The sequence below is a fragment of the Salvia splendens genome, chromosome 4 (assembly GCF_004379255.2).
Source record: "Salvia splendens isolate huo1 chromosome 4, SspV2, whole genome shotgun sequence".
NCBI classification, from domain to species: domain Eukaryota; kingdom Viridiplantae; phylum Streptophyta; class Magnoliopsida; order Lamiales; family Lamiaceae; genus Salvia; species Salvia splendens.
Genome location: NC_056035.1, coordinates 11,703,484 through 11,718,647, shown reverse-complemented (window position 1 = coordinate 11,718,647; position 15,164 = coordinate 11,703,484). Strand labels below are relative to the sequence as shown.

The window sequence follows — 15,164 nt, the reverse complement described above, 5'->3', positions numbered from 1 at the left end:
TTTACTGGATTATGCGACAGTTAAGAGTGATGCAAATGGAATCAAAGAATAAGATATGTTTTATTAATGAAAAAAATAAATTACAATATTTGGAAATGGAATAAAACCAATGAACTAAGTCTTTGAATATAACAAGTCCAAATATTTTTACATCATTTCATGCTAAGGCATTTGGGCTAGGATACCATCTTTGGTAAATATGGTATGTTGGGCCCAAATTTCGGTCTCCAAATCTTCACACCAAATGTATCTTGTGATGATCCCAAAATCTATTACCGCAATTGTTGTCACCACCCTAAAAATTACGAGCAAGAATTAGTTTCATCCAATCACAAATCCATCTACTAAGCGCATTAGCAATGGGGCGCCCTAAGAGCATCTCCAGTGGTCGGATGTCCCACTCGAACATCCACTAGGACATCCCAAAAACACCTCCTGCCACGTCACTAGGACTTCTCATCCCACTGCCACGTCACTAGGACATCCCCTTCACAATCCGCCCTTCCCATCGCCCTTCCCACTAGGACTTCCCGCAATAAAAAAAATCACAAATTCACAAATATACGTAACAGAATTATAATTTTGACACGGAATACGAGAAAATTGCAAATGCTTCATTAAAAAAATTACATAAAAAAAGAAAAAAAATTACATAATAAAAAAGAAAAAATTACATAATAAAATTTTTGACTCGGCTCACTCCTCGTCGTCCGTGCCGCCCTCGCCGTCGCCCGTGCCGCCCCCGCCGTCGCCCGTGCCGCCCTCGCCGTAGCCTGTGCCGCCCCCGCCGTCGCCCGTGCCGCCCCGCCATCCCCGCCGCTAATCTCGGCGCCATCATCTCCAATGGGTGGCATGCCCAAATCGCGCCGACATCCATCAATGACATCCTTCAACATCCTTTTGTACACAGGATTTGTCGTGCTATGCCACCTATGCATGGTCCGGACCAAGCTAGTCGTTAACTGCGCGCGGGCGAGTCGGTCGATATCTTCTGGGGGAGCAGGGGCCTCCGATTGGACCTCGAACGACCCGCTGCTGCTTCCCCTAGCCCTACGCTGCGCAGCCTTTTGCCCAACCGGGCGACGACGACGGCGAGAGTCTGATTGAGGTAGCGGGGACACTTCGTCGGCTTCTGGGAGCTCGTGCGAACCAACACTGCTGCTGTATTCACCAGAAGCGTTGATCTTCGTCCGCTTCGCCCAGCCCGATTCGACTCCCCCACAAAACTTTGGGGAATCCTTCACCACGAGAAAGGCCTCCCACTGATCGAATTGTTTGAACTTCAAGGCTCTGTCGGGGTACTGAGCAAAGGCACGGTTCCGGACATCCTCCTCGGACATACCGCTGCTTGCCTGGCGGAGATTGTTTTGGTAGAGGCCCGCAAATCGACTAAGCTTAGGCCTCAACCGCTCCCACTGTTTCCGGCACTGTTCGGGAACGCGACGCTTCGCCCCAGCCGGTTTGTGTGTGTGGTAGGCTTCAGCGATGCGATACCACAGTCTGTCAATATGTTGGTTGGCACCGACATAGGGATCCTCGACTACTGAAACCCAAGCCTTCGCAAGCGCGACATTTTCCCACGGGCTCCATACCGTCCACTTTCCCGTCTCATCCTCATCCTCCTCCTCTGCCACCGTTCGCGAGGAAGAGCCCGGGGCTTTCCCCTTGCCCTTGCCACGTCCCTTCCCCCTGCCTGGAGTCTCCCTGACTGGAGATAGCCCAACTCCTCTAAAGAGAAAGTTTCCAAGCTGGTGAACTGAGTCTCCGGAACATAAGTGGAGGGGGTATCAGTCATATCGATAACTGGCCGATAGACATCGTCCGCTTGTGGGCCCCTGCCACCCCCTCCCCCCGGCATCATCCCCACCATCATCCCCGGCATCATCCCACCCATCCTCATCATATTTGGGGTCATGCCCCCCATCCCCATCCCCGGCCCCGGCATCATCATATTTGGGGTCATGCCCCCCATCCCCATCCCCATCCCCATCCCCGGCATCATCATATTTGGGGTCATGCCCCCCATTCCCGCAGCCTTGGGCATCATACCACCCATCCCACCCATCCAATAGTACATATAAGGGGACATCATCCCACCCATTCCACCCATCCCCGACATTGTCGGAACTATTGTCGCATTTCCGCTAACGTTTCCCTCCAGGTCGATGGGAAACGCCGGAGTCTGCGACTCGCTCGTGGCAGGGGAGTTCCTATCGTTCTCCATTAAGTAGAAATGAAATATGTAGTAAAAGAATAGAGAAACTTGTTAATACAAGTGGTGCGAATGAAATGAAGTTCAACGAGCCGTATATATAGAGTTTTAAAAAAAAAATAATTACCCGACGTCCGACCCAGTCCACAGTGGCGGACGTCCGCCCGCCCGTCGCCGGCACGTCCGAGGACACGCGACGTCCTCACGGGACGTCCGTATCCGACCTTCGACGCCACAATGGCGGACGTCCCGGTCTCCATTGGAGATGCTCTAAGGCACGCCCTATGGCGCGCCACGTCAGCAGTTTTATCCTCCTACCTCCCCACCTGCAGTGGGGCGCCCTAAGGCGCGCCCTATAGCGCGCCACGTCATCATTTTTTTAATATTTACAAAATCCATACGAATTTTAAAAAAATAATACATTAAAATACGAATTTCATAAACTTCATTTCATTTAATAAAAATTAATACATTACAATGCGAATTAAAAAAAACGCAAACTCAGCGACGGCGGTTACGAGCCCACACTTCTTCAATCATGTCACTCATGAGCTGTGCATGCTCCTGTTGGTTGCGCATTGAGGCCTGTCTAGATAGAACCTCTTCGAAGCCTAACGGTAACCCTCTATCGGGTGTGTCGGTCGATGTGTCGGAAGAGCTAGATGCACGGTCGTTTTCATTCCAGTCGGTGATGCTTCCGCCTTCACTCTCGACTATCATGTTGTGCATGATTATGCACGCATATATGACATCGGCGATGACTTCCTTGTACCAGAAACGAGCCGGCCCTTTCACAATTGCCCACCGTGATTGGAGCACCCCAAATGCCCGCTCGACATCCTTCCGCGCCGCCTCCTGTTTTTGCGCAAATAAAACCCTCTTCTCACCAATTGGGCAGCTGACCGTCTTTAGGAAAACTGGCCACCGTGGGTAGATGCCATCGGCCAAGTAGTACCCCATATGGTATTGGCGTCTGTTGGCAGTGAACTCGATGGCCGGGCCGTTGCCGTTACATTGGTCGGTGAAGAGGGTGGACGAGTTGAGGACGTTGATGTCGTTGTTCGACCCGGCTACGCCGAAGTAAGCATGCCAGATCCAGAGCCGATGGTCAGCGACGGCTTCGAGGATCATCGTCGGGTGTCTGCCCTTGTATCCACTTGTGAATTGGCCTCTCCACGCCGTCGGACAATTCTTCCACTCCCAGTGCATACAGTCGATGCTCCCGAGCATCTCGGGAAACCCGTGCGCCCTCTCGTGCATCTGCATCAGACCCTGGCAATCAGTGGTTGTCGGCTTGCGCAAATATGTGTCGCCATAGGCCTCTACTATCCCCCGACAAAAGCTCTTCAGACACTCGCGACCTATAGTCTCTCCATGGGTGGAAACAAATCACCATTTCTTTTCTCTCTACACGACATTAGGTTAGGTCTAATTAACTATTTAGTTTTTAAAATTACCCTTTTGACATCGTCTTTGTTTTGAGAAAGTAATCTGATTTTCAATTATTAAATTTCAATGTTTGGTAAAAATATGGAAAGTAATATGATTCCTAATTATTAATATTTCATGTTTGGTGAAATTATAAGGAAATAAGGAGAGTAATCTAATTCTTAGGTGAGGTGAGAGGTTTGAACCTGTTTTTTTTGGTGGAAGAAAATAAAAAAGGGTATGGATAATCATATTATTAATGTGGCAACCGAAGTTACACGATACTTATTTGTGTGACAATGTTTTTCTAAAGTGAATTTCTGCTGCCATTAATTAACTAAATGTATCCTTGCAAATCATGAATTAACTTTTGAATCAAACATTGGAACAACTTTATAACCTTGTCCATTATTTTGGCAACGATCAATAACATACATCAATCTTTTATTTCTCATCTAAGAGACAATTGTCACTTTAACTCATCCACATACAAAGATGGAACCTCATAGGGCCAACTCTCCTTTAAATTTCTTTAAACACGTGTCGAACTCAAATGAGACTCCTAAAATGGGACAAAGGGAGTAGTATTTTGCGCAATAAAATAAGAGACATAATGAATGAATGATATCTCAATAGTAGTATATATTGACAGAGAGTTTTTCAAAAAAATTGGAAATGAGACTATTCTTCGGCGATTTCAAAAGATGGGGACTCGTCGAAAACAAACTACTATTAAAAATAAATATTTTAATATTAATTTTTTAAAAAAATTTAGCTCCGGCTTATATAATTTTCTGATTCCGTCAGTGTCCATATACATAGATAGACGATGAAACACAACTTAATTAACCGCTCCTTAATCCTAGCTTATTATATTTAGGAGTCTTAGGACTAAAAAGGCCAATATTCACGTAATGTTCATGTCTTCTAAAACTCTGCTAAATTATTACCTTTGATGTCTGAATCTTCTACTCGACTCCTTGTGATCGAGTACGTTTTGTTAAAAATTTCATATCAATTATCTTTCAGTATATGTTTGACATTATTTCTTTCGAAGTGGCAAATTAATTAATAATAACCAAATCATATTACCCCTATAATTTCACTTCCACATATTAATCAACCACATAATACATGTAAACTATCGAAGTAGGTCGACTAATTCAATTCAAAGTGTCGACAAACACTTCAACTTACATTTCGGGAGAAATTTTCAGGATTATTTGGCTAAAAATTAGTGAATTATTCAACTGATTTTAAGAGAAGAACTAGAATATTTTTTTCCTATAAAGTATTTGATTTTTTTTTTAAATGATATACTTACTAGTAATAAAGAAGAGATAAATCTGGATGGGTGACGGTAGGGATGTCAATGTAGCCCGCAACCTGTGGGCTGGCCCGAATAGCCCGCCAAATTTATAGTGTTAGGGCTGGAAATTTCTAGCCCGATAAAATTAAAACCGGATTACCCCGCACCCGATTAACCCGCGACCCATTAGGGCCAGACCCGAAAACCCGATGGTCTGGCCCGAAAATCCGATAAAATTTCTATTATTATATTTTTTACTCCTAATTCGACACTTCATTGATTAATTTTATAATATAGATAACTAAAAAAATAACTTTCAATTTTATATTAAATATACAAATTATATATTAAATTTTTATTAATATAATAATTGATAAATAAATTAAAAACTTCAAATTCACTTAAAAAATATTTAAATTTCTAAAACATGCATTAGAATTTTACAAAATATCTCAAATATTAGTATTTAGTCATGTTTATGATTGAGTTTGACCATATATCTCAAATTTATCATAATTAAATATTTTATATTTTATGAATATAACTAATTTTCATCATTATTTATTGAATTGATGGTATGTTAATCTTATCGGCAGCAACCCGATTAACCCGCACTCAATTGACCCGCAACCCGAATAGGGCCAACCCGAAACCCGATGGGCCGGCCCGATTGACATCCCTAGGGGACGGTTTGTTGATTCAACTACCAACAGTTTAAAAAATAGGAGTACCAACAATGCACATTAATTCTGGCACAGCTCCTAATCGCAATGGCAGTAATCATTTTCACTATTCCAAAGACTAAAAATTGTTTTATTGAGTAAATAATAAGCATTCGTGTTTTCTGCACAATTACTAAACCGCTGTACAATAATCTTGGATTTATTTCAGGCACATTTAATTTTTGGTGCACTTGTCTTGTCTTTATTGGTGATAAGAATTCTGAGTCTTTTTATTTCAAATTTTAGAAAAAAAAATTACTATAGTTATAATTTTGTTCAAATTATCGACTGTAACAATAGTTTGATATTATCCGCTTTAGGTCAAGCCCGCACGGATTTATTTTTGGGTAATTCAAAAGGCCTCGTACTGATTAGGGTTGGACATGAATTATATACACCTTCCAACTTTCCTCAAACTCTCGATGTGGGATGGATTTATACTCAACAGTTATTTATAGTAATGTAATGTGTTTTTATCTATAAAACATCAATTCATATAAATTTCATTGTTAATTTATTAAAAATTGATTGGTGATCACAGATCATTAAATTTATTTTGCACGCAGATATTTTTTATTAGCAAATAATTAATCCCATAAATTTAATAGTCACGTTATTATGTATTTGAATAAGGAAATTTAGATCATGTCAATAAACCACTTTACTACTAGATCCACGCACCTATAGAAAGAATTAAAGATATAAATTTTATTATTATGAGTGAATTATAAAAACAGTCTCTGAGGTGGTCCATGAAATTTAAAAATATATTCAGTATTCCTTGAACTAAGAGTTTATTTCACTAGCAGTATTTTTGCACTTTTCATGTTAGATTTCACCTGAAAATACCCCCAAAAGGGAGATAGGGTATTTTTGTCCATCCACAATTTCACCTTTTCGAACTTGTCACTTTCAAACTAAATCTGATATTGTTTCAAACCATGCAATGCATGCGATATTAGTTTTTAGTATTGAATTTATTATGCATTGCATATACTAAATCTTATATTTTTTTCAAAACAATTTCTTCTTCCCTCTCCCTCCTCCACGCAGTGCAAGTAGTTTGAAATAATATCATTTGAAAGTGACAAGTCTGAAAATGTGAAATTTTGGATATACAAAAATGTCCATCTCACTTTTAGGGGTATTTTCGGGTGAAATTTGTCGTGAAAAATGCAAATGACCGCTGGTAAAATAAACCATTAGTTCAGAGATTACTTGAGATATTTTTTGAAGAACTACTATTATAATAAACTCTTAATTCAAGAATATTTTTTTTAGAGTTCACTCTATTATTATTACTTAGAACCATACTAAAGTTTATTAGGACGAATCAATTGCACAAATATCACTCATTCTGACATACATTTATTAAAAGTGATTTATAGGTTCAATTTTTACAATAAAATAAATTTTTTAACAACACGCTATATTGGTTTAGTTTAATTACAAAATTTATTGGTTATTAATTATTAGGCACGTATAAATGACATTGGTAGCTCAAGAATGTAATGATGAGACCACGCCGTCATAATTGTACATAAGTTGGGTACCATCATTCATGGCATTATAATAAAAATTTATGACGACGAGTTAATGAATAATTTTATCAAAGTAGATGTATACCTAAGATTAATGAATAGTGGGAATGGAGATAAATACATACAGTACTTTTATAATCAATCCGACAAGGGAGAATAATTGTGGAAAATCATTCAAGATTTCAAGTACTATAATTGATTACTGTAGTAAGAACATTAATGAGTCACACGATAATGGTCAATGTTGTATATACTCCTATAAATACATGACCACCATTCGTTATCTTTCATTTAATTCAGTCTCATTTAGTCCCTCCTTCCCACAATAATTCTTGCTCTTTTCTATCCGTCCTACAATAATTGTCACTCTTTTCCATTCTAGTCCGCCACACAATAATTTTCACACTTCATTTTTATTATTATTGGTAAGTAGGTCTCACATTCCACTAACTCACTTCACTCACATTTTATTATAAAATCAATATAAAAAAGTATATCTCACCTTCCACTAACTTTTCCAATCAACTTTTCTTTACATTTCTTAAAACCCGTGCCCACAATAAGAGTGACAATTATTATGGGACGTAGGGAGTATATCCTAAATATCTGCATGGTCTTTTTTTATAACTAATGATATTATTTATGTATATCTGGATAATCTTACTAATATGGACTTAATACTTATTTTTATTGTTTAATTAATAAAAAAAAATAAAAGTCACAGTCAAAAAGTGAAGTTGATACATACTCCTTCCATCCCCAAAGAATATGCACCCTCCGTCCCCAAAGAATATGTACTTTGGGTCTGACACGGGTTTTAATGCAAAATTGGGAAAGTAAGAGAGAGGTAGAGAGAAAACGTAATTAAAATATTTTTAGTGGAGAATGAGTTCCACCTCATTAGAGTGAGAAGAGTTTCCAAAATTGGAAAGTGCACATTCTTGTGGGACAGACTAAAAAGGAAAGAGTGCATATTCTTGTGGGACGGAGGGAGTACTATTTAATACTTCCTTCGTCCCTTAAAAATATGGTCAATGGGTATGGTGCCCGTAGGGGCAGCGTAGTTGGCAACGGAAGAGCAGATCTTGCTGCAATGCAATGGGTATGATACGGGAATTAAGATAAAATTAGTAAAGTAAGAGAGATTAGTAGAAAGGTATGATAAAGTAAGAGAGAGAATGATAGTTAAAGTATGGTTAGTGGATAATATGACTTACATTATTAAATTGATATAACTTCCAAAAATAGAATGCACATATTTTTATAGGACAAACGAAAATAGAAAGTGCACATATTTTTATGAGACGGATGGAGTAGTAAATATGACTACAAATAGTTGATACTTTAAAAATTAATGTTCTATTCATGTTCTCTAAAACTCCGTAACATTTGATGTTTGAATCTTCAACTCCAGTCTTCGTTATACATACTTAGGGATGAATACATATGAAATTATTAGAGAACACAGTAGGACAGAACGTGATTTGGAGGGGTAAATTACACATTACATACAAAATGTTTCATTAATGTTTCAATTTAGTATAAAAAGTTTTATGTTAGTATTATATCATACAAAAAGTTGATTAGTGTTTCAAATTAGTGCATCCCGTTAAGAATCACTAACATTGTTACTTTTTCTATTTTTCATCCTATTCCCTGTACATTCCGTTGAGTTTTTCACTTGTTTTTTATGAAACATTTTCAAGAAAATCTGCAAGCATCTGTAGAAGTTTATGCAACAGCCAAGCTCCCAAAAAAAAGGAAAAGGAGGAAGCTTTGTGTATATATCATTGTAGACAAACGTAAAAGTTAAAACAATAGCAATGTAATTACCCCTTAGATGGAAGAAGGAGACAAAAGGATTTCCTCAACATATCTCTAAATCATTGGCATCTATCTTCTTGAAGTTGTGGTCGTTCTGGACCTCTGAATGTATGATTGTGATGATATTTAGTGGCAGTAGATACAGTGCTAAGGTATGTGGACAAGCAAATAATGATTTGAAACGAGATACAACATCTTTAGTCTAACAAGAGATAAACTAGGTATTAAAGGATTCCGAAATCATGCTAATGCCTAATAGAGACTAAAACTTTATGCCAATAGTTTCGTAATCGTTCTCCTACTCTAGTTTACATTTCCTCTTTTTTTTTCTTATTTTGCAGGGAGTTTACATTTCCTTTTTTTCCTTCTTTGTATTAGATATTTTTTTTAGTTTACATTTTGCAGGGCATGATTTTAGAGATGAAAAATAAGAAAAATGTAATGGTGTTAGTGATATTTAACGGATGTACTAATTTGAAACACTAATTGAACTTTTTGTATGATATATGCTAACTTAAAACTTTTTGTACTAAATTGAAACATAGATGAAACATTTTGTATATATATATGTTGTAATTAGGAGAGAAATTGGTGGTTGTAAGAATGATTGGTTTTTCACGAAAGAAGAAACAGTAAAAAATGGAAATGATAAATATTTTATTTAATTCGTTGTTAATAATAATAAAAGACTCTACTCATTATAATATACTTAGGGCGGGCTCGGGTGGTAGGCTGTAAAATTATTTTCATGACTTTGTAGATATGGGCTTTTCCCACTTTCATAGTGGGCTGTTTGGTACATCCAATAAAAATTATGCAGCCCATTATGTGGTGTTTGGTTGAGTCCACCAAGCCTTGAAAAGGTAGATTAAATGACACAACCATCCCTGGCCGTACAATTCTTATCGATCGAATCAATGAAAAGGTTGAATCTACAATCTACCTATCGTCGAATTACAACAACAATTTGTGGCGGAATTCGAACTGCCGGTCTGAATTTGAGGAGAAAACGAGGTGGGAAAAGCTGCACACGCCTACACGGTGGCCGACGGGAGCTGTGGCGTGAGTATCCCCGAGGGTATAAACGGCCTAACACAGCGACACCTTGAAACTAATACCTCGCTTCAACCCTGATAGAGAGAGTTGACATGAATTGAGTGCAAAATAGTATATGGGGGTGTGAAACCCGGCTGCAATTTACCGGGTCGGAACAATGGTTTCAGGCGTACCAAAACACTCTGCTACCCTTCTCTTTCACCCCATCCCTTATGTGCTAAATAAAATCTCTATGGAAACAAATAAAATCTAAACAAATTAATATACTCAAATGTTAACACTTATCATTTTTCATTTGAATGTATGTTCGATGATTGGAAATTCTTCTTTCAATTCTCCTCTCTTTAAATCCCTTCTCTAATCGTGGTTTCTCCTACCTTACTATATTTAGCAAAGTACAGTTATGAATGATAATTATATTAAGCATATTTTTAGGGAGGTAATTTAGGAGTGTATTAATATAATATGTTAACAGAGAGTACTATATAATATTCCATCCGTCTTATATTATTAAACTCATCCCAAATTAATTACAGTATTTCTAGGAATTATGGTATTTAATTTATACTCCATATTATAGTAGTTAAATAAGTGTTCCCTTATTAAGTGATTTTTTTGTTTGATCACAAGTGTACCGAACTTGCTTTGGGAGGAATCAGACTAATCATGCTCGACCAGGTTTGCGGATTAAGGCCGAAAGTCACCCAGTGGGTAGTGGCGTTTCAACCTATGACCTCAAAGTCGCCACAACTCTATGTTGCCAACTGTGCTACCGACCAATTGATTTATTAAGTGATTTCTCATTACACTACAAAGACTAATTTAATTACACTAAAAAAATTCAATCTCAAATTATGACCTAAAAAGAAAATTACAAGTAACATATGATAGAGGGATTATTGCAAAACATATTTTTAAACTATGCTATAAATTTAGTCTAACAAATAAATTTTTGTTTAGGTAAGCAGTAACTAACAATTATCTCATACTTATATTTTGCTATTTTGTTATCTATTTATTTTAAATTAGGGTTGGATCGGTACGGTATACCGTACCGAAATGAGCATACCGCATACCGTACCGAAAAGTATGGTATGAGAAAACATGATACCGTATCGTGCCGATTTTTTCGGTATACCGAAAATTCGGTATATGAAAATATGAAAACCGTTACTGTACCGACATTTCGATATACCGTACCGTGCTGCGGTATACCGCAAATCATACCTATTTGATATATAAAAATATAAAATATTAAAAATAACATTTGAAAATATAAAATATTATAAATAATAAATATGTTAAATATATATAATTATTTACGGTATATAACGCAAAATTGCGGTATATACCGTAACTTTGCGGTATGATGCGGTATAACGCAGTATATACAAAATTCATACATTTGTCGTAACTAAATCTGTCGGTAAGGTATCATTGCGTACTGAAAAGTGCGGCATACCGAAAATTCGGTATTTTTTGATGGGGTAAGTGCGGTATTTTGATATTTCGGTATATTTTGCCAGCCCCATTTTAAATATAATTAGAGTACTTCTCATCTTTTTTACATTACATTGGATTATTTAATCAGAGCACGCAGATTTGATTTAATTATGCAATAACGTATAGAATGACAAATGCGCATTAAAAATAAAGGTTCTAATTCCACGTCATGAAACCCAAAGTGAGGTGTCAGTCGGAGCCTCAGGTCGTATTACCACGTAGGCTCGGACAACGGTTTGCCCTCCAAACCTCCCTCATTAAATTATTAACACTTCTCATTAAAAATATTGCTGTAGAAGTGAACCGTCTTGTTAATATCACCGCAAAAAACGCGCAAGGGAGAGAAAACACAACGACAACATAAACCTGAGAATTAGTGAGAGTAATAGACAACAACAAACCGCACCACATTTCCATCTACTCTCCTTCTCCAACACCATCAAAACCCCCACCATTTTCTTCATTCTTCATCACAACTTTCGATCTCTCTCTCAAACCTGCTAGTGAGAAAGAAACACAACGCCGACAACGATATATCTGCAGGATGCACACTGCTTATCCCTCTACATTTTGGGCATGCCTGATTCTGCTACTGCGATGCGGGATTCTAGCAAATGCATTGCTAGATCCGAATGATTTCTTGGCACTACAATCAGTCAGAAAAAGCTTCAACGATTTGCCGGGCTCCAACTATTTCTCTTCCTGGGATTTAACGGCTGATCCCTGCAGTTTCTCCGGCGTCTTCTGCGACGCCGACCGCGTGATCGCCCTCAATCTCGGCGACCCACGGGCCGGGTCACCCGGGCTGTCGGGCCGGATCGACCCGGCTATCGGCAAGCTCTCCGCCTTAGCAGAGCTCACCATCGTCCCGGGCCGGGTCGTCGGCCCGCTCCCCCGCACCCTCTCCCAGCTCAAGTCCCTCAGATTCCTCGCCATCAGCCGCAATTTCATCTCCGGCAACATTCCGGCGGGACTCGGCCAGCTCCGGCGCCTACAGACACTCGACCTCAGCTTCAACCAGCTCACCGGAGCTATACCCCGCCCCGTCGGCGCGTTGCCGGCGCTGGCCAATGTGGTTCTCAGCAACAATCACCTCACCGGCCCGATTCCTCCTTTTGTCTCTCTCCAGCTAGCCCGCCTCGACTTAAAGCACAACAACCTATCCGGTTCAATCTCCTCGCTCGGGTTCCCCCCATCGCTCCAATACATCTCTCTGTCGTCCAACCGCCTTTCCGGTTCGTTAGACCGGGTTTTCTCCGGTTTGAACCAGTTAAACTACCTCGATCTCAGCATGAACCAGTTGACCGGTTCGATCCCGGTCGAGCTTTTTAGTTTCCCGATCAGCAGCCTTCAGCTCCAGAGAAACCAGTTCTCTGGCCCGGTCGAACCGGTTGACAAGGTGACGATCGCGACGGTGGATCTGAGCTTCAACCGGCTGTCGGGGGAGGTATCGCCGATGCTGTCGACCGTTGTGAATTTGTACATGAACAACAACCGGTTCACGGGGCGGGTGCCGAGAAGCATGGTGGACCGGTTATTGGAGGGCAGCATACAAGTGCTGTATCTACAGCATAATTTTTTGAGCGGGATCGAGATAAAACCGACGGTGGCGATTCCTCTGAGCTCGTCGATTTGTCTACAGTATAACTGTATGGTGCTGCCCGTAGACACGGCCTGCCCACTCAAAGCTGGTCCGGACAAATCAAGGCCTACTTCGCAGTGCATCGAATGGAAAGGCTAAAATGGGTAATTCATTTATTTCGTTGGGTAAGGCTAAAATGGGTAATTCATATATATATTCATTTTCCTAATTAGACGTGATGACTAATTACTTAATGAGCCCATTAATGCTAATTAACCAAAATCATAGTAGTATTCTCTATTAAAGTCAAGTAATTCTCCGTTAACTTTTAAATCCCTCTTCTCCTCGGAAAATTTGGGAAGAGAATCAGCGCCCATTTTTATGAGTTGAAAACCGGTTTAGTTAAAAGTATCGGAAATTGGATCAGAAAATTCAGATTCTATACTTATACCAAAATGTAATAACGTTTAATTTCAACTCCCCAACAATACTTATTATCACTACTCCGTCAAAATATGCATCTCTGTCTCTCTCTAGCATACACATTAGGATTGGAAGAATTGATTGATCAATTCAAAAAACTGATTCTCCTGACTTTGCCAATGTCAAAAACCGCGTTGCGGTTGTGTTGCAGGAAAAATGTTTGATAAAATGCGTGTGTGGCGTCAGATTCTAAAGTGGCATTGCAGTGGATAAGTTCTTATCCTTTTAAAATTCCTACACATCAGCCACACTATCCCCCAAAGGTAATCTCAACATGAATAAAGGATTTTAATCCATAATTTACATCTATTTGAATATAAATTAGAATGTTGATACGAAATTATGCAGAGGAACTTTGTTGGTATAAAATTTGTGGTGGAATCATAATGAGTAACAACTGTACTTGTAAATGATGAGAGACAAATTTTCTTATCCAAAAAATCCTACTACATGAGTGTCTATCTATAAATAGAAGCATGGACAAGCCTCCTCTCAACAACATAGTAAGTAGAATTAAACACACAAGTATTAAAGGGGAATTAATGGAGATAGTGAGAGAGGTAGCAAGGAAGAATGCAGCAGTGATATTCACCAAGAGCTGGTGCTGCATGTGTCACAGTATGAAGGCCCTCTTGTACGAGCTAGGAGCCAGCCCGGCTGTGTACGAGCTCGACCAGCATGTGAATGGCACCCAAATGGAGTGGGGCTTGAGGGCTCTTGGCTGCTGCCCCGTCGTCCCTGTTGTGTTCATTGGCGGCACCTTGGTGGGCTCCGCCGAAGACATCATCTCTCTCCATGTTGATGGATCACTCAAGCACATGCTCATCAATGCCAAGGCTATTTGGTTATAAATATAATCTATCTATTTGGGACCCTCCCACCCTTGTAATTGTAAATTCATACTCCTATATACTTTCATCTTTCTTCAACCCAATCTTAACCTAATCTTGATTACCAGTTTTATCTCCACTTTCGTTTCTAACTCAACTCACATTTCTCAAAATTCATGTCAAAATATAACTGGACTTCTAATTATAGATAGAGAGAACATTAAATTTCTAAAATGTGTAGAATTCTTTATTCTCAAATTGAGTGTTCTGTGAATAAATGCTCTACTTTGACTGAGTATATTCTAACAAATGTAAAATAAAGTGAGTGAAAATAAGTCAGCAAAATATAAATCATATTTCATGGAGTACTTCTTATAGTAATAAAAAATAAGTGAAATGAGTTAGTAAAATTCATAATTTATTTACTTAAACTAGAAAAACTAAAATAAAACATTTGAGGGTACGTAGATAACTCAAAATGATAATAGTATGAGATATTTAATGATGAACATGTGCATTTTATGACAACTTAATTAATTTAAGTAGATAGTGAGGCTACTCAACTCATTTACACTAATTACTCGGGACGTTTTTTTAATTTAAATAGAAACATACGTTTTTTAATTTAAATAGAAACATTAATTTTTGTTCATAGATGAACCACGATGCTTCAA

General features: G+C 38.8%; 2 protein-coding genes across 3 annotated transcripts; both read left to right on the top strand.

Annotated features, from left to right (window-relative positions):
* Positions 1-11,908: 11,908 nt before the first annotated feature.
* LOC121800484 (LRR receptor-like serine/threonine-protein kinase ERL1) lies at positions 11,909-14,302 on the top strand. Of its 2 annotated transcripts, XR_006050519.1 has the most exons (3): positions 11,909-13,362; positions 13,812-13,923; positions 14,280-14,302. XR_006050519.1 is itself a non-coding variant. In XM_042200051.1 (2 exons), exon 1 carries the CDS (start codon positions 12,140-12,142, stop codon positions 13,334-13,336), a length of 1,197 nt encoding a protein of 398 aa, XP_042055985.1. In that variant the 5' UTR covers positions 11,909-12,139; the 3' UTR covers positions 13,337-13,341; positions 13,812-13,916. The 2 variants fall into 2 exon arrangements, 1 of the variants encoding a protein (XP_042055985.1); XM_042200051.1 differs by lacking the exon at positions 14,280-14,302 and having other exon boundaries at positions 11,909-13,341; positions 13,812-13,916.
* LOC121800485 (glutaredoxin-C11-like) lies at positions 14,137-14,617 on the top strand. The gene has a single exon (XM_042200052.1). The coding sequence runs from the start codon at positions 14,137-14,139 to the stop codon at positions 14,509-14,511; it is 375 nt and encodes a 124-aa protein (XP_042055986.1). The 3' UTR covers positions 14,512-14,617.
* Positions 14,618-15,164: the final 547 nt, after the last annotated feature.